Source organism: Dryobates pubescens, chromosome 10 (genome assembly GCF_014839835.1).
Source record: "Dryobates pubescens isolate bDryPub1 chromosome 10, bDryPub1.pri, whole genome shotgun sequence".
NCBI classification, from domain to species: Eukaryota; Metazoa; Chordata; class Aves; order Piciformes; family Picidae; genus Dryobates; species Dryobates pubescens.
In genome coordinates, this window is record NC_071621.1 from 37,311,369 (window position 1) to 37,331,575 (window position 20,207).

At 50.2% G+C, this 20,207-nt stretch overlaps 1 protein-coding gene across 1 annotated transcript in view; it reads right to left on the reverse strand.

Moving 5' to 3' along the window:
• Nucleotides 1-13,617: 13,617 nt before the first annotated feature.
• The window catches only part of PRCP (prolylcarboxypeptidase), a 36,375-nt gene continuing 29,785 nt past the window's right edge, over nt 13,618-20,207 (reverse strand). Inside the window, exon 9 of the mRNA XM_054164775.1 lies at nt 13,618-14,849. Within this exon, the coding sequence (XP_054020750.1) occupies nt 14,645-14,849 (205 nt within the window). The 3' untranslated portion in view covers nt 13,618-14,644. The remainder of the gene's footprint in view (nt 14,850-20,207) is intronic.

Below are 20,207 nucleotides of genomic sequence, written 5' to 3' on the forward strand. Positions count from 1 at the left end.
TTGTTTACAAGAGCAGCCAGGCTTGATTCCAAGGCTGCAAATAAAAGGCCACATTGTTCAACCAGATTCTGGATTTTTACAAGAAATTTCCTCCTTCCCAGTAGGGCAATTAACTGCTTCATTTCTGGGTCCCCAAGCACCCAGCCACGGCCCTGTGAAACTCGGCAGCAGCTGGCTGCTGCCAAAACACAGCTCTGCCTCGGAAACAAGACGTACCATGGAGAGGCTATTGTCCCGCTAAAAGCTAACCAGTCAGCCAGCACTGGTTGGTTGGGTGTTGTTTTTTTTACAGGATAATAAAAGCTTGTTGGGGAAAATACCTGGTAGGCACTTAGCTGAGGAACATCTGACTGTGCATTCAGAGCCATGCGAATGGGATTTCAAACCAGCAATTAGCAATGGGAGAAGAGCAACAGTTTCCAACGATCTCTTCCGGATTGATTTGGAAGGTTATTTCATGCTAAATGAATAGCAGCAGGAAAGACGATGAAAAGGGTTGGGGGGGTAGGGAAGAGAGCGGGGAGGAAAAGGGAACACACACAAATGAATTTTTTAACTCTGAGGTCTCTTTTTTTTAGGATCTAGCTCAGCTGTGGCATTCAGGGCAGAACAAGCTGCTCAGTATCAGCACCAGGCAGATGGGAGATGGTACAAAGTGATGCAGGTGATGGGTTGGGCTCTTTGTGCTTCCCACCCAAATTTGGTCACTCCCTGTAGACAGCACGACACACAGCCAGGCCCATGAGCTCAGCAGAGTCACAGGGACTCGAGCCCCTTAGTCAACCCAAGTAGGAAAGAAAGTGGTTTGCCCCAGCCCCACATTGGCTTCAACAACCCTTCACCGGGCTGCACAACACCCTAAATACTAAGCCAATGCAAGCACACTTTGGTAAGCAGGAGCTAAACATATGCTCCACCTGAAGTGCATGTACAAGTGTTTGGCTGATCTGAAATCCACAGGAGGAAGAGGTGATCCTGACCAAGCCCGTGGCTGTCCCTAGCAGCGATGCTCAGCAGAAAGCTGATCTCACAGAACCTGGGCACATTTGACAGAAGAGGCAGATCAGCTTAGCTGCAGCTTTGAATGCAAGTGATGATCCTTTCTTCCAAAACAGTGAAGAGATGCTGAAGGCACAGACTGTCTGCCCCAGTCTGAAATTTGGGCATGTAAGAAAAATGTGCCAAGTCCAGAAGCAGCAGCAGCAGGCATGGCTTCGACCCAACAGCCTTGTCTGACTATTTGCACTTTAAAAACAATTGTGCATTAATTTTCTAAGCAAGCAGACACTTGCTTTGGCCTCAGGGCTTAGAGTACCAGTTACTCTCATCAGCCTTGCTTGTTGAAATCCTACTCGTGGAGGATTTAGGAGTCTCTCATTTAGGTATTTTATTACCTAAAAATCCCTGCCCTATTTAAAGTGATGGGGAAGTTCAGCGTCACCTTCCTCCCTTTGATCTTGACTCCCTGCAGCTGTCGTGTCCTGCATGGGTTTGTCCATAGATGAATCCTGCGGAGGGGAAGCAAGTTGGGAATGTAAAGGACGCACATATTCTCACCTGGGACCAGTGTGGGCCACCCAGCCCTTGTGTTAGGGAAATTGAGGGAGTATTGGTTTATTTTTAGCCCTTCTGCTCAAGGGGTTAAGAAACAAACAGGGTTTTAACGAGCTGACCAAAACAACAAGGAGGGGGAGGAGAAGTGCAGAGGTGTGGGAATGGAGCAGGTCTCTGACCCTCATGGGGATCTCACTTCGGGCACAGCAGCTAAAGGCAAGTGAGGAAAAGAAACAAGCGAGAGAAGCCCTGCTAAGGGATGCTCGGCAGCCAGGAGAGGAAACACAAAACAGCACAGCGTTTACCGACTGGAGCTGATTTGCATTTGTATTGGGCACTCGGGGAATAGGGATAAAACACTCTTTCTTTTTCAGGGGAATTCAGGGAATATCAGCAGCTACACCCATGTACAAGCACAAAAGGGGAAACAGAAGTATTTTGGCGATTGTGTTCTCAGACAGCAGCCATGATAACAGCAGGATAACACAGCTTTCACCTCTTTTTCCTGGGTCTCATCAACAAAAGCACAGGCACAAACTTGCAGTCACTTCTGGCAGGGACGTGTGTGGGAGAAGTCAAGGAGGGAGATTGGATGGGGAGTGGATGCCACTAGGGCTTTATTGCTAAACTGTGGACAAGAGGAAGGGCCCAGATTCTAAAACTAACATCAGAGCCCTCCACAGCTTCCATCATCCATGCCCCAAGTGCTTTGTGGCCCTTCTGTCTGCCCATTGGGCACTGGCAGCCTAAAAGCAAAGCAGAACCAAAAACTGAAGAAGAGTACTGGCAAAACATTGAAAAAGGCCAGAGAAAGAGGAGTCCTTTGTGGCCAGGGAAACAACTTGCACAGCTGAGCTGCTGCTGCTTAAACCACAGGCTGTGGCTGCTGTAGGGGACACTCTGGCTGATCAGATGTCAGACAGTCATCAATCCTACATCCCCCTGGCTCCCAGCCAGCTATCCTGTCTACCTGTGTTTCCATAGCTAGAGTGGTTTGGGTTGGAAGGGACTCTTAAAGACACCCAAAGACCATCCCTGCCATGGGCAGGGTCATCTTTCTCCAGATCAGGTTGCTCAAGGCCTCACCTGACCTGATCTTGAGCACTTGGGCTGATTACAGGACTGCCTCTCCTCTGCAGTGCCCAAATGCATTAAAATGCCTTCCTGCTGGGCTCCTGCCACTCTGCAGTCTGGTGGCTTTGCAAGCTCAGGGACACCTGTCCTCTGCAGATGGAGGCCTATCGGTTGCTGGACCTTAGCTCAATCCTGATGCAGTTAAACAGCCCTCTGAATGCTACCCAAGCTAGGGAAAAGCAGGGAGCTGGGCAGGGCTGTGACAGATGGAAGAGAGGCCACCCTGTGTGGTTTGTTTTCTGACAGGAAGTGTGAAGACTGGTCTCAAGCACTGCCCCACTCTCCCTGCACTGGGAAGGTGAGAGCCTTCCAGACCATGTTTTTATGGCCCCTGACCCATAACTGCAGCTATAATTTGTTCAACAGCAGGGCCATCACGGCTGCTTACAGCCACAGGTGCTTTGCTGGATCCTGACCCCAGGCAGCTCTCTGCAGAAATTCATGTCCATTCCCCACATGCCAGGCACTCCCAGTGGAGGATGAGCTGGTCCACTAGTGCACCAGTCCAGCATATTGCCTACCACCAAGCAGCTCCACAAGCCCAGCTTCTTTTTGCTGCACGAGTCTGGAGAGATTTACTCCTTTTGCAGTATTAAGGACCAAAGAGAATGACCGAGTTCAGCTCATACTCAGTGTTAATGCTGCTACTCCTGTAACAACCTCAGCCTGTGGGCACAGTAATGCTACAGGAGGGTACAGTCCAGAGCAGGGCACCCCAGGCACAGCAGTCACTTGCTGGTCACTAGTGGTGACCTATCTCCCACACACTTGGTGGATCACATGAGGACATGGGTCTACCACCCCAGACAGACAGCGCTATTACCACATTACAGAAACAGCTCTGAGGCAAAGCATCTTCTGCTATAAACCAACATGTTATTTACCCCCCAAGATAATGGCCAGAAAGCTTTCTCTGATCCTCTAAATGCTCTTGAGAAACAATTCACAGAATCACATAATGATAGGGGTTGAAAGGGAACTCTGGAGATCATCAAATCCAATCCCCCCTGCCAGGGCAGGTTGCCCAGGATGGCGTCCAGGTGGGGTCTGAATGACTCCAGAGATGGAGACTCCACCACCTCCCTGGCAGCCTGTTTCAGTGCTCTGTCACCTTCAGTGTAAAGAAGTTCCTCCTCATGGTTAGATTAACTTCTTGTGTTCATGTTTGTGTCTGTTACTTCTTGTCCTGACACCAAGCCCCATCCTCCTGACACCCACCCTTGAAGTGTTTAGAAGCATTGAGAGATCTCCCCTCAAGTCAGGCTACAAGTCAGTCTTTCAGCCTTGCATCATAAGAGAGATGTTCTAGACGTCCTCATATCTTTCTATAATCTTGTAGCCCTTTGCTGTACCCTTAAGGGGACACAGTCTCAAGCTGTGCCAGGGGATGTTTAGGCTGGAGGTGAAGAGAAAGTTCTTCACTGAGAGAGTCGTTCCTCATTGGGATGTGCTGCCCAGGGAGGTGGTGGAGTCCCCATCCCTGGAGGTGTTCAAGAGGGGATTGGATGTGGCACTTGGTGCCATGATCTGGTCATGAGGTCTGTGGAGACAGGTGGGACTCGATCTTTGAGGTCTCTTCCAACCTTGGTGATTCTGTGATACTCTCAAGCAGTTCCCTGTCCTTGAGGTGGGGAGCCCAGAACTGGACACAGTAGTCCAGATGAGGCCTTACCAGGGCAGAGCAGAGGGGGAGGAGAACCTCCCTCAACCTGCTTGCCACATTCTTGATGCATCCCAGAGTGCCATTAGCCTTTCTGTAGCCATTTCTGTAGTTGTCCTGCTGTCCACCACGACTTCCAGGTCTTTTTCCACAGAGCTGCTTTCCCACAGGTCAGCCCCCAACATGGAGTTATTCCTCCCTAGGTGCAGTACTCTACACTTGCCCCTGTTGAATTTCATCAGGTTGCTTTCTGCCCAACTCTCCAGCCTGCCCAGGTCACCCCTCATGTTTGAATAAAGCACCTGCAGGGCAGTAAGTAGCCCTCCACTGCCATCTCCCAGCTCAGAAACAACTCACAGGTTACTCCAGGCTTGACTCACTTCAAGCTCTGCTCACTTAAGTCCTTATTGCACCACTGCAGCAACTTTTAAGCCATGTAGAGCTTCAGATGCATAAGGAAGGCTGACAAAACCCAAAGGTGGTAGAACGAGAGGAAATGGCCTGAAATTGTACCGGGGAGGTTTGGATTGGGTATCAGGGAAAATTTCTTTACTGCAAGAGTGGTCAGATGCTGGAATAGGTTGTCCAGGGAGGTGGTAGAGTCACCACCCCTGGAAACATGTGTGCACAGCATTCTGGGACATGGTTTAATGTCCATGGTGGTCTTAGGCTGATGGTTGGACTCCATGATCTTAGAGGTCTTTTCCAACCAAACCAGTTCTATGACTCTATGATACAAAATGGTTTGAAGCTGCAGCTGTGGCAATGCTACTCTGTTGACACTTGCATCTCACCACCACATTATATCAGCACTGAAGCAGGTGCTGGAAGAATTAGAGCTCAACTGAAAAGTGCTTTAAATCCAGAGGAAATGCTCATTTGTAAGAATGTAAAGTTTGCCATGGCAGGAACCCCTGCCAGGAGCTGACAGACAAATATTCCTGTGCTAGCAGACCACCACAAGGGGCAATTTTTCAGTTGCAAGAATAGGAGGTGCCCCAGGGCTTTGTGGGATTGTCTGAATTGCCATCCTAGCTTTTTGGGGGGGGGGGTTTAAGGCATTCAAGATTTGCACTCTTCTAATGTAGAGACCTTGGCACCTACAATAATAGAGTTCTGTCTCCTGGTAACAAGAGAGGTTTCACCCTGGTTTACTCCTTTCTCTTTGATGGGTGTTTCAGGGATGTAGCTTGCTAAAGTTATGCCAGATTAGTTTTCCTCAGGAGACCTGGGAGTCCTGGTGCACAGAAGGGTGACCACGAGCCAGCAATATGCCCCTGGGGCCTGATCTTGGCCCAGATCAGAAACACTTGGACAGACCTTACAAAGTGTGTGTCGAGGTATTGGCAGCAACACTCACGCCAGCTCAAGGAGATAGAGTCTGTTGGAGGCTTGCTTTATGGGCTTGCAGGAATCCTAACTGATGAGTTAATGGAGTTGTCCCTGCTGCACCTCTGCACAGAGGGAAAGTGCCCTGGAAATCGTTTTGGAACCTCCTGTGTTTTATCTAGTCATGGAAGGGACAAAAGAACGAAAAGCCCTCTGCAGTCTGAGTCCCTAGACAGGAGGCTCCCCTCAAGAGCTACCATTTCATGGGGACTTGTGCTGGTTGCCCAGCACAAAGGTGGACTTGTGCACAGGTTGCCCAGAGGTGCTGGGGATACCTCATCCCTGAGAGTGGCCAGGGCCAGGCTGGATGGGGCTTTGAACAGCCTGACCTAGTGGAAGGCAGCCCTGCACCTGGCAGGGGGGGTAAAACTAGATGATCTTTGAGGTCCCTTCCAAACCAAGCCACTCGATGGTTTTGGCAACAGCTGCAACAAGGGGACATTAAAAACTAAAAAAGCTACGAGCCAAGGGTGTGGGGCAGGGAAGGTGCTGATGGAGGTCTGTACTACTGCTCTTGGAGAGCCTGTTTAATCCTCTTCCTACCTAACCGGGGGGCCAGCAGGCCCCCCGGCCTTTGTAGTCACCACCACCATCACCCAGTGTGCACCAGGGGCACTCACCAGAGACAAGAGGAGGATCCTCCAGCCCAGATGGGCTCAGCTTAGGGCTCCTGCCTTTCCTGGGAGGGATTAAATAGGGGAGTGGGTGGGGAGGGCCAAGGGGCCACACCTGGGGTGGGAGGAGACTCCAACAGAGCCCAGGTGCTGTGGGTTTGGGGGGAAAAGGGAGGAAAATGGGGTGGGTGGGGTGGAAAAGGGACAGGTATGGTGGGAAAGGGGAGGTGGTGGTGGAAGAAAGGGGATTTTCAAACAACTTTATTTTCCACAGATCTTCCATAATGCACAGCTGCAGTTGCTGGTTTGCTTTGCCTCCGTGCCAGAAGAACAAGCCCATCAATACTTCATCAAACCAGGCACAGTGGTGGCTATTGCAAGGAAACCTTTCCACAAGTATCATTTTGCTTGGCAGGAAAATCTGTGCTTTTCACATCAAAATAACATGTTTTAACAACACCACAGTTCTCCAAGAGGGAATTTTCTCCCTGGGTACCAGCAGAAAACACCTGGATGCTGAAGGGACTGGAGCATGTGCCCTGTGAGGAGAGGCTGAGAGCCCTGGAGATTTTTAGCCTGGAGAAGACGGAGAGGGGATTTAATCAATGTTTATAAGTATCTGAGGGCTGGGGGTCAAAGAGGGAGGGGACAGGCTCTGCTCAGTTGCACCCTGGGATAGGACAAGGGGCAGTGGATATAAACTCCAGCACAGGAGGTTCCACCTCAGCATGAGAAGGAACTTCTTCGCTGTGAGGGTCACAGAGCACTGGAGCAGGCTGCCCAGAGAGGTTGTAGAGTCTCCTCCTCTGGAGACTATCAAGACCCATTGGGATGTGTTCCTGTGTGACCTGTGCTGGATTCTATGGTCCTGCTCTGGCAGGGGGGTTGGACTGGATGATCTTTGAAGGTCCCTTCCAACTCCTGACACCCTGTGAGCTGTGATCTCCTGGTCACATGTGCCAGGGTCCATACACATTGTAGAAGACATTGCCCTCTGCATCTGCTCTCAGGTTTTACATACATCCTCTTCACCCCCCCCCCCCACACACAAGATGTTTCTGCTGTCATTTAGAGGTGTTTTGGAGGATGGGTGCTGGGAGGAGAAGGGAGGGACCCAGGTAGCAGAGGTGGAGCCCCTGGCTTACTGCACTGATCAAATCCCGGGGCTGTGCACTACCTTCCTTTTCAGCTGAGCCAGCTCGAGTGCCGTGGCCGCCTCTTCCCACGCCACGGCCAAGAGAAGGTTTACATTGTTCACTGGATATTAATTGAAATTATTCTGGGGTGCTTGGAAACCACCTCCCCCCTCAGTCTCCATGGGGACTATCGCAGAGGCCGGGGGGTATAAATGAGCAGCCGCTGACACACCGATCCTCCTGCCCTGCTGCTGCAAGCTGCTGGCAGAGACCTTTACTGCCACAGGGGATACACTCATGGTTTGCTTAACAACTTTCTGGGACAAGATAGACAGGGTTTTCACTCATTAGAGACCAGCACAATATCCTCTTAATATCATTTTCCATTTGCTCCCTAGGTTCACACGCTTGTGTTGTGGTTCTTTTCTTCACACCAACATCCTGCTGCTTGTTGATGGTATTAATAATACACCCAGCAGGAGGCTGTGCCCCTCAGGGTCCAGGCTGTCTGAATAATTATTGAATGACATTGGGGTTGTTCTGTAAATTACTTTGTGACCCAGGAATTCAGCAGGTTGCCACTATAACTCAGGCTCTTGCACTTGATTGCACTCACCTCCCGCTGCCCTGACATTTATTAGTCTAGTTTGCGTAGCAAGTACTGAATTAATCTGTTGAGAGGAAAGGTGGGAGCCTCTGCTCTCCTCCAGGCTGACCTGGGAGGGCTTGGCCTCTTTAATGGCCTCAGTAGTGGCAATTGAGAATGGGGGCCAGGCTCTGCAAGGCAGGAACATCCTTCACGTTCTCTCCTGTCCTCTCTGGTACATGGTGAAACGTTAAGGGGCAGCTGAAGAGCCTAGCTTGCAAGGTTGGACACATCAGCAGGCTGCAAGGAGGGGGAAGGTGGTAATTCCTTTCTTTCTGGAGGAGAAAGGCTACAGCCACTGTATCTGTGAGACGCTTGGGGGAACACCAGGGGGTGTTGGACACAGTAGGAAGTTGAGTTGCTTCCTATCAAACTGATGCATGTGCAGGTGATCAAGGAAGCCCAGTGTGGGAAACAGCAACCCACTGGGCTGTGCTCACCATCACTCCTAAACTCCCCTCCGGGTGCACTGGGTAACTTCCCTGGGAGTGCTGAGCAGCCCTGGAGTACCACTCCAGATGTGGGCACACTAAAAGGTTCTAATTCCTTCTTGAAACAACCTGGTTATATTTTGGCCCAAACTCCTCACTGGTGGTGTAATGCCTGTGGCAGTGATTCAGTGCATAGTTCTCAGACTCATTTGACCATATGAACCACTCTCCAAAAGAAATTCCTTGCTGTTTGTAAGGAGGTAGCCCAGGCTGCTCTTCTCCATCCAAGCTGCCTGGACAGTGCTTAGCTGTTAAATCTGTTCCATGGTGCCTCACCAAGGGTTCTGTTTCTGTTGCAGAGGCAGTAATGACAGAAGGTCCTGTCAGTCCTGGTGGACATCAAACTAGGCATGAGCCAGCTGTGTGTCCTGTCAGTAAAAAGGTTGTTTGAACCAGAGCAGGGCCAGGAGAGGCAGGGAAGGGATCATCACTCCCTCTTGGGTGCTTGGTGACAACAAATTAAATACTGCATCCAGTCTGGGGCCTCCCAGTAGAAAACACTGATCAGCTGGAGCAAGCTCAGTGGAAGCCCATGGGATGGTTTGGGCTGGAGCACTTGTCCTGAGAGGAAAGGATGGTGGAGCTAGACTTGCACAGCCTGGCAAAGGAGCGACTTTGGGCATCCCCCCGGTGCCTACTCAGCTCATCAAAACAGGATGGTAGAGGATAAAAGAACAAGTAAACTGAAACAGCACCTTCAGAATAGAGCAAAACTTTTCTGCATTATGGACAGTTGATCAAGATGCCCAAAGGTGATGTGCAGGCTCCGTCTTCGCAGGTTATCAGGTGGACACACCACTGAGTGTCCTGCTCTGGTCCTGTAATTGACCCTGCAGGATGCTGGAGTAGAGATCTCCTGAGGTCACTTCAACTGCAACCATCCTATGATTACTGATCATATAGAAGCCTGCTGGGGAAATGCCAAGGTGTCACCAGCATAAATTACTTTCCCCTCCTTCAAAGAACTCAGCATGATACAGCCTGGGACTGGTTTTTAGTGCAGAGCTTAGGTCCTTGTATAGTGTCTCTCTCCACAAGGAGAACTTGGCATCAGTTCCATAGCTGAGGTGGCCAGATGAGGGTCCAGGGCTATAGCTTAGTGCCTGTCTCCCTGAAGAGGGTAACTGATGTTGAGGTACTGCTTTTCCCTGTGTTACTGGGTGGCAAGAGGAGGCTGTGTGTTTCACTCGGAGTGGGAAAGGCAGCAGTTCAGTATCCCTTTTCCCCTTCCGTGCTGTTTGGAGGCTAACAAATGGCAAGATGCAAGCTGCCTGCCTCTGCCATAAAGCCAAACCCACATGCTAAGGAGTCCCTGAGACACTACTTGCTTTCTTAAATGCTTCAGCAAGGTGGAGGGTGCTACCTATCTTGCTGACTGCTGTGGACAATAGAACTACCTAATGTTTCTGAGATCTGTGGATCCAGCTGGATAAGGGGAAACCGGAGATCTGCAAGCACAGACCGATGAAAAGTGGAGGAGCTGAGCACTGCTACCAGCCAAGGTCCAGCTATGGCTGCATCTCAAACATCATCTCCCAGTGCTATCCTCCCTGTCTGAGCATGGCCGTGTTCACTCCTGCCCAGGCATCACCCTGTGCTAACCAAACCTTTCCAAAAGGTTGATAGTGAAAACAGGACTCTGGAGAATTCCCCGAAGTTGCCCACTCAACACACAAAGCCAGACAGGGTCCTGTCACCCAAGTGTGAGTAGCTTCCTCTTGCACTCAGAAGGCAGAAAGTGTCTCTGTTTCACATTTCCTGGGATGTGGTTTTGCTGGAGGGCAAGAGGAGGACCCTCTATTCAGGTGGCAGTCAAAGGGAGCAGAGGGTGCTCCACCGCCTGCCGGAATCGGCCCCGTATTGGTTACACCCCCAGCTATTCGAGTTAAAACTTGGCCTCTCAAAGCTCTCTGCCTCTCTCCTGTGCCTTTGTATTCTCTAGAAGGTGAAGCGTAAGGGTATAAAAAGCTGCAAACAAGTTCCTACCTCTGGAGACCAGGCATTTACTCTAAGAAAGAAAGCCCAATTGCTTCCCAGAGCATTGTCCACCCACATTAGAGAAAGGATTAAGCAGATACATTCAGCTATTCTAACAGATTTTCTTTAAACCCTGAATACGCCTCTCACACTTGGTAAGATAATCACATTAGTTTTGTCATTAAAAGACCCCTTTTATAGAAAGTACCTAAACCGCTTAAACCACCCAGAGAGGTCGCATACATTAGAAAACAACAAGACAAACGGAAGGGATTTGCTATTCCAGCTCTCATGGTTTCACTGCCCCTACTTTCTAAACTGCAGGACCGAACTAAAAGCCTTTGCAAATCACCAGCGGAGGGGAAAGCCCCCAGGAGCTGAGCAGCAGCTGCCCCCGCCCACCCTGAGGAGCCCCTGCTCCCCGCTGAGGAAAGCTCCCTCCGAGCGCTGGGCACTATGGAGAATGCGCTTTTCCATATGGAGAATACCTTTCCCCCGTGGAGACGGCCAAGTTACACCCGAGGCCTCCAGCAGCCAGCTGATTTTCCTGGGCTGGGTATCTGGCACCCAAAAGCCAGCTGCGAGATCAGCAACAGCAGATGTGGTTTCTTACTGCCTTGGAGACCACAAAGACGGGGTGCCCCGGGCGCAGGGAGCACGCTCCTGCTGCTAGCTCGTCACTGGGCTCGCACTGCCGAAAGGACGTGGAGGTGGAAACTGCCCTGAAGCATGTGGAGCCAAGAGCTTCTGATTTGGTGGTGAAAAAACCCGCTTGGGCTGGGGCGGGGGGGGAACACAAACGGCTGACTTGGGGCTTCAATGCTCATCAGCACAGGGAGGCAGCGCTGTGAAATCAAGGAGTCACAGCATCACAAGGCTACTAATGGCAGAGGCTGCAGTTAGATGCCCAGCATCTTCAAAAATGTATTGGTTTTAGCAGCAGAAGGGGAAATTTGAAAAGCACTTCAGCACTGTGAATTTATCCCAGATACCATCACAGAGTAACAGACTGTTAGGGACCTCCAGAGATCCAACCCCCTGCCAAAGCAGGATCACCCAGGGTAGTCCACACAGGAATGCATCCAGAGAAGGAGACTCCACCACCCCTCTGGGCAGCCTGTTCCCGCACTCCATCACCCTCACTGTAAAGAAACTTCTCCTCGTGTTGAGGTGAGACCTTCTGTGGTCAAGTTTGTATTCATTGTTCCTTGTCTTATTCCTGTGTATCACCAAAAGGAGCTTGCCCCCCTCCACTTGACACCCACCCCCCAGATATTGATAGACACTGATCAGATCCCCTCTCAGTTCAGATCATCCTCAGTTCAGATCTTTGGCTACTGCTTCCCTACCCAGGTAAACAGGAGGTAACATATTTTCTGCTGACCTGCACTGCCAAACCAGACCATTTTAGGTTTTTAATGTGGCCAGGCCCAAAGCAGCTGGATGTGTGAAGTTATTGCCTTAAGAGCAAGGCTTTGGGTTAAAAATACATAAAGAGGCTAGGTTATAAAAAACATTGAGGCTACAGCAGTAATACCCAGAAATACATCAACACCATGGCACAAGGGTGATGGGATTCCACCAAACTCCTCCACAGCATCACTTACAAAGGGTTTCTGTGTGCATGAGTTTCACCTTCAGCCAGCTCTCTACTTTAAGGAGCTGCAGCATGTTTCAGTAAGATGAGGCAAATGTGATACTCAGCTCTGCAAGGACCTATTTCATTATTCCAACAGCACAGATCTGTCCCCACTGTGGGCTTTTAATACATTCCTTCAAGCTGGGTATGGCTGAGGGCAAGGATCAGCAGGTCCTAAGTTTGAGTCATTTCCAAAAACAAAGGAAAGAGGAATGAAAGTTTGAACTCTTGATGCTGATAGGAACTACCAAAGTGTTTCCCAAACAACAAAGCAGCAGCTGTTTCCTGAGGCAGTGAGTTAGCTAAGGGGGCAGAGAGGAGACACAAGCTGATTAACAACATACAGTAGCTGCCAATTTGGTCTGTTGACAGCCCAATGAATGCATAACCTGAGCTGCTTCTCCATAGAATGTGGAAATGTTTATGCCAGAATCTGCACTTGAAGTAGCACCCTGAGCGATCAGTGGCATGCCATCTGTGACCTCCAAAGCTGTATTTACTCTTGTAGATGCCATCCCTTGTCTTGCAGTAAAACAGGACATTGCTGTGCATCAATCAGCATGTAAGATGATACAATGATATTCTAACAGCCTGGCTGTGACTGCCTTGCTTTAAACCCACTCACAGTTATTTGCCAAAAAATAAATACAGAAAAGAAATCAGGGCCACTGTGCCACTATAAAGTACAAGAGAGTGGAGTTGGTATACAGGAGAGCACCAAGAGCTTGACCTGGAAAAGGAACTGCCAACAGCTCTCAGGCCACAGGTTCAAGGCAAATTGTGTGCAGCTCTTCTTTGCCCCACTGTGGCTCTTCTCTAGTTAGGTTCCCTATAGTCTTTTAGGTAAGCACCTTGTTCAAGGGCACAAGGAGTTGAGACTGCAGTCTGAACATAAAGGCCTTGTTTAACACAAGGCATGGCAATGTTGGGAACTATCAGAAAGAAGAGGCACGGATGTGTCGAAAGATAACGGGTCAGTGTTGGGTTTGCTTTGTTCTCAGAGGATGGGAGGAGATTGGAAACAGAAAAGGCCACCTGGTGCCTTCAGAAAACACTCAACTATCAGGCCTACCATCAAAGCTGAGAAAACTTTTCAACAGGAGTGGAATTGTAAGAGTGCAGGGAGGAGAAGCCTTGCCTGGCTCTCTCTGAAATAGAGTTGTCCTTTGAAATGGCAAAGAATCCCTTCTGAAGAAGAGCTCCAGTGTGAATGAAGCCAGAGCTGGAAAAGGAGGGGACTGCCCCAGCCATTTATTAATGTCAAATATGCTGTCTCATGAATCAGGGCCTTACAGAAACCCAGTGCACCTGGCTTGTTGAGCTCAGCACCAGGCTTGGGGCTGAGCTGCAGCCTGTTCTGAATAGTTTGTCCTGCAAACAATTTTTTTGAAAGGCTTTTATTGGCGAGCCATCAGCAAGCAGCTCATGCAGAACTGGAACAATGCACAGAATGAGGGAGGAGGAACCCACACAGGGCACAGCCCCAGTTATTTGTTACTTCATGCGATCTGGCCAGCACTACTGCCACATTTGCTCTTCAGGAGACTTCCCAGTTAGAAAAAGCACACTCTTTGTGGGGGACACACATGTACAAACACAACCCAGGACCAGGGCTTCCTGAGGCAACCCTCAGCACAGCAGCAGGGACTTCACAATTAGGACAAACACAGGGGAAAGAAATAAAACCTTGATGCAGATTGAGCATGCTCAGCCACTTAGCAGAGTGAGTCCAGAGCCAGCCCTGACCCTTCAGTGCAGCACAGAATGCAAGAGATACCCAAAGCAGCTATGGTTAATAAGCTGCCAGAAAAACTAAGGGAAAAGACACTTACTACTTTTCCAGCACCAAACCCAAAGGGCTTACCCTGTTCATTTCTTTACAGACAGCACAGCCAGTTTTTCTCCATGCCCTCCCTCTCTCTCCATCAAATACTGGAATGAGGATTTCTGTTGCCCCATGACCTCCATGCCCCTTGCCATGACAGCTTGCACCAGCTGTGGATGTCTGAAGTTCAACCCTACTGAAGGCAGCAGGAGTTGCAGCAGCAGCAGCATTTATTTCAGCGTATGTACCAGCAGTCAGGACAATCACTGAGCACAGCAAGGAAGATGCCAAGCCTAGAACAAGAACTCTTTTACTTTATGGTAGAGCATTTGAGAAGAGCAGAAGAGGAAAGCAAGCCAGAGCAGGCAGCTCAGTCCACACACTTTGACTAAAGTTTATCTGCAAATGCTCTCCCTCCATCTGCCACCTGCTTCCCTCATGGCACGAGCAGTGGTTAGCACTGGAACACAGGTGAGGAAACAGGAGTGAAATGCTGAAGTGACCATGTGATAAAGCTTGGCTCTACTGCAGCAAAGGCCTATGGAGGTATAATGCCCACTCTGTCGAGGCAATACCACCTCAGTGGCTGTGCCTGGCCTCCTCAATCCACTGCTTCATGTAGCAGATCTCCAAGGCTCGCGCTCGCTGCACGGATTTGGGGTCCGAGGGGTTGCGGCTGCGTAGGTCCAGGTGATGAGCTCCATCTGGGATCACAATGGCCACAAGGGAGTCAGTGATGTTCTGGGTCACCCCACCTGCAGACCACGGGTCCAAGCCACCATTGCTGCAAGGAAAGAATACCCCTCATTAGGGCACTTCTGCACAGCAGTCAGGGAGGCTGCAGCTCACACCAACACAGCCACGTTGCCTGTAAATCAGTTTTCTGTATGCACCAACAGAAACAAACCTCAGCTTTGTTTCCATGTCCTGTGGCCACCTCTCTGCTCAAAAGAGGTCTTCTTGGCAGAGGCATGGAGCTTACATGCAGCTAGTTCAGGATGCCCTGTACTAAGACATGTCCAAATTACCAAGTAAGAGCACTTGACTTCTGTTCCTCTCAACATGCCATCAGTTAATAACCAGCTGCACCCTTTAGAGCTTTTCAGGAAGTTCTACCTCTTGCTGTCTCAGCTGGCTGCCAACTTGGTTTTGCAAATAAATGCTTGGACCTTCCACTGGTACTATAATTTCCAGTAACAGCTGTATTAAAATAGTTTCTTGAAGGGTAAAAGTTCTATCTACAATGACTCTTCATCTCTAACAGGACAATTCAATGCAACTTACTCCCTTTCCTCCCTCACCTCAAGTTCTGGCACTGTAGATCTAGCTCCAAATAAGCTGGTCCATGAAGCAAGCCAATGTCTGAACAGGGATGAGAATTTTGCATCTCTTCTTTCTAGCTTGACCCAGTAATGCCTACTGCATCTTATGTTCCTTTGACACAAGGTTCTTTCCACATGTGGGCTGTACTGAGACCTGTGCTGTTCAATATTTTCATCAATGACAGCGAGATTGAATGCACCACCAGCAAGTTTGCAGATGACACCAAGCTGAGTGGTGTTGATATGCCAGAGGGACAGGATGTCATCCAGAGGGACCTGGACAAGCTGGGGAGGAAGGCCCAGGTGAACCTCATGAGGTTCAACAAGAGCAAGTGCAGGGTTCTGCACCTGGCCTGGAACAATCCTAGACTAGGGGATGAGGTGATAGAAAGCAGCCCCATGGAAAAGGATGTGGGGATGCTGATGGAGAAGCTGGACATGAGCAGGCAGGGTGAGCTTGCAGCACAGAAGGCAAATCACATCCAGGGCTGCATCAAAAGAAGTGCTGCCAGCAGATCCAGAGAGGTGATTCTGCCACTGTGCTCTGCTCTGGTGAGACTTCACCTGGAGTACTGTGTACAGGTCTGGAGCTCTCAGCATAGGAAGGACACGAGCCTGATGGAGAGGGTCCAGGGAAGGGCCACAAAAATGCTTAGGAGGTTGGAGCACCTCTGCTATGAAGACAGGCTGAGGGAGCTGGGGGTGTTCAGCCTGGAGAAGCAGGTCCTGCTTCTGAAGGGGGCCCCCAAGAAGGATGGAAAGAGACTGTTTACAAAGGCCTGTAGTGATAGGACAAAGGGCAGTGGCTTCAAACTGGAGAACAGATTTAGATTAGCTATTAGGAACAGGCTGCCCAGGGAGGTGGTTGGAGCCCCATGCCTGGAGATATTCAAAGTGAGGCTGGACAGGGCTCTGGGCTGCCTGATCTCGTTGAGGATGTCCCTGCTGACTGCAGAAGGGGTTGGACTGGATGAGCTTTGGAGGTCCCTTCCAACCCAGGCCATTCTATGATTCTCTATCAGCATGCTAGTCCTGGTTTCAATGCACCACATTTCCTCAGCAGCATGAATAGTGTCCTGCCTATTCCACAGCAAACAGTTTCCTTTCTTATCTGTTCAGAGCCTGCTCAGCCCTCCAGCCCAGCACAAGGTGAGGCTTTTACACAATCTTAGCAGCACTGCCTGTGCATTGTTTTCTGCTATGCCCAGCCTGAACAACCAACTTCCCTCTTAGTAATCTTTTTTCTCTCACCTTTTCTCCTCAGCCAGGTGTTTTGGTTGCTCTTTTCCTCCATTCCTTTTATGCTAACAATCCCTCCCTGGAGCACATAGCTCCAGGAGCAGAGCCTTCACTTTCTGCCTCTTCCCTGCCAGGCAAGGCAAGCACCCTGCCCTAGAAGCATACAACCTAGGTGTCATCCAGCCAGCCTGGGAGACTCTGCACACCAGATTGTGTGCTGTCTGGTACTAACCTAGGCAGAGTTTGACTACCACAGTACCTTAATGAGGTGCTACCAACTGCTACAAGCTCTATGCCACCACACACAGCAACAGTCTTCATGACTGTGTGGCACCTTCCATGCCCACAGAGCATGTTCCAGTAAGAGCCATCAGGAGTGGGAATTGCCAGAAGAGAAACACCACATGGACACACTTTGAGGACTCCAGTCTCTTCAAAGCAGTGCTTTAAACGTGTGCTGCTCAGGACAGGCAAGTGACCAGCCACACACTACACATCTCCAAGGTGGGGCCAATGTGTCCAGGGGGAGGTTCCTGTGCTGACACCATACAGCACACCACCACACGGTGTGACTCTGCAGCCTGATGCACTGCCCACAGAGGCGGCAGCAGCGCCGCCAGACGTTAAGCATCCTGGCCAAACCGCACTGTGGCTTGATAAATCCATCCTGCAGCAGTTCTCTTTGGACAGAGTATGCTTCCCTTCCTGTGCTGTAGTGCTGTGCAAGCTGGCTGACACATGAAACAGTGCTCTTTACCCCACAGGGAGCTGCATCCCCTGGTAAACACAGAGATACTTTTTGCAAAGCACTCTGCGGTGCCGGAGGACAAAAGGCTCTTATAGAAGATGTACAGTGTGGACAACCTATTTGTTTGAAGAGAAACAACCCAGCTTGAGACCCACAGCTCTGTGTGTGCAGCACTACTTCTTCATTCATTTGGTTGCTTTTCAAGCTTGTCTCATTTCAAGCTCCTTCAGCTGGCATAAATTCTTAAACACTTAGTTAGATTTGTTTGCTTGTCTGTGGCTTACAAAGCAGACTGCCCCTGCTCGGAGCTGTGATGCCTTGGGAATCAGAAGCACTCTGCAGAAATTAAGTTAAACCAACACATGCCCTTTTTTATTAAAAAGTTTACCCAAAAAGGGTGGAATTTCTCACTCTGGAGCAGATATCCTGCTGGGCCAGAAACAGCAAGAGGCAAACAAGAAGAAAGCAACAGGCCTTTGGAGCCAAACAGCCCAATGCTAACAGCTGAAAGCCAGAGAATAATCCCCAATACAAATGAGGATTTCCTACTTTTAACTTGCACACATTTACTGAATCCTGAGTCTAATTTTGAGCTTGGTTTAAAGCAGCAGCAGGGTTTGTTTGAAGAGGCCTTGCACAATTTTACCTAGAGCTCAGAGCCATATATATCCAAGAGCTGCAATCAGTACAGCAAAGCAGGACTGCTGAAGCACAGGCTCCACTGGGTTTATTTATGCCTCCCTACCATGAAGCAGCCTGATGAACAGCCAGCACTTAGCTGTTCAAAGATTTCTATCACCTCACAGCAGAAATACAGCCACATAACCCACCCTTTCTTAAAGAGAGTTTAGCCTTACGAGTAAGGAAAGCAGGGGCTGAGCAGACACTGGCTTTGCACTGACCTGAAACACCTTTCACTTCTGGTTCAAAGATGGCTCAGAAAAGCTTGTGTTGTCCTACCAGACTGTAATCACCTGCCACTGACTGCAAGCTGCAAGGACATCCCCCTGCAGCCACCAGCACTGCAAAATCCTCAGGCTGTGTTTCAAATGGACAAGCGTGCATGCAGCCCAGATGGGTCCAGCTCAAACCAGACAGACCCTGATGGCATAGATGTAGTGCCCCTCTGCCCCCCTCCTCCCCCTGCAGGAGTTGGGGTACTGTGGGGAAAGGGAGCAAAGAAGGAGCTAACATGTCTGGTAAACAAGTCTCCTGCTGGGCTAAGGGCACCTGTGCTGGCCACTGCTTCCCCCCAGCCAGGCCCACGCTGCTGCCTTTCATGGCCACAGCCTGGCAGAGTCCCTTGGCATTGGGCAGCTGTTTGCTGGCTTCAGTTGCCCTACTGGCCCAGCTGAATCTCAGGGAAGATCTATATACAGGCTGCTTTGTAGCTGCCTTTGCCATGCTTGCTCGCCTTGCGGGCTTGGAGCTGCCTTGCCTCGAGCTGCCTGGTGCAGAGCCTGGGATGGAAGCCATGAGCCTACTCACTGCAAGCCAGGGGAGCCACAAGCTTAGGAGCTGGAGTCAAGCCTTGCTTCCCCTTGCAACTAGGATTCTGCCATGCCTCAGTTTACCCAGGGAAGCCAAGAGCCTGTTGCAGCAAGAGTGTTGTAACCAGCCCAGCGTCCTGCTGGAGCCAGACCAGCCCCACGGCTGTGTGGCATTCCTGCCAGCAACCAGCCCAGCCTGGCACACCAGAGCACCCCAAACAGCCTCCATGGCTAACACAGCAGCAGCACTCCCCACGTGGGTGGAACCACTGGTGAGTAATTATTTCACTGCCTCTTTGGCTTCATGGTTCTTACCCAATCTCCCCACTCTGGTCGAGCCATATTGCTCCTGGGGATCAGAGTGGCTGGAGAGCAGCCAGGCAGAAAGGGACCTGGGGGAACTGGTTGACAGCAGCTGAACATGAGCCAGCAGTGTGCCCAGGTGGCTAAGAAGGCCAATGGCATCCTGGCCTGCATCAGGAAGAGTGTGGCCAGCAGGAGCAGGGAAGTCATTGTGCCCTGTGCTCAGCACTGGTTAGGCCACACCTCGAGTCCTGTGTCCAGTTCTGGGCTCCTCAGTTTAGGAAAGATGTTGACTTGCTGGAAGGTGTCCAGAGAAGGGCAACAAAGCTGGGGAGGGGTTTGGAGCACAGCCCTGTGAGGAGAGGCTGAGGGAGCTGGGGTTGTTTAGCCTGGAGAAGAGGAGGCTCAGGGGAGACTTTCTTCCTCTATGCAACTCCCTGAAGGGTGGTTGTAGACAGGTGGGGGTTGGTCTCTTCTCCCAGGCACCCAGCACCAGAACAAGAGGACACAGTCTCAAGCTGTGCCAGGGGAAGTTCAGACTGGATGTTGGGAAGAAATTCTTCATAGAAAGAGGGATTGGCCATGGGAATGTGCTGCCCAGGGAGGTGGTGGAGTCACCATCACTGGAGGTGTTTAGGAAGAGCCTGGATGAGGCCCTTCGTGCCATGGTTTAATTGATGAGATGGTGTTGGGTGATAGGCTGGACTGGATGATCTCAAAGGTCTTTTCCAACCTGGTCAATTCTGTATTCTGTTATTCTTCCCAATTGTTCTATTTGCCTAAATCTTGTGCATTCCCACTGTAAATCTATATTCCAACTGTACAGCAAACTTATTTGATGCATGTTGGCAATTTTTCCTATTAATAAGAAGTTATTTTCATTGATCTCCATATTTGCCATATCTCAGTTGTGACTTCACACATTCATTACAGTATGCCTTGCCAGAAGGCAAACATTGCTTTGCATTTGGACCTTACCCAACTTTGTTGAAACTTACCTAACTGCTCCTGAAAGAAGAGAGCCATTGGCAGCAACAGGA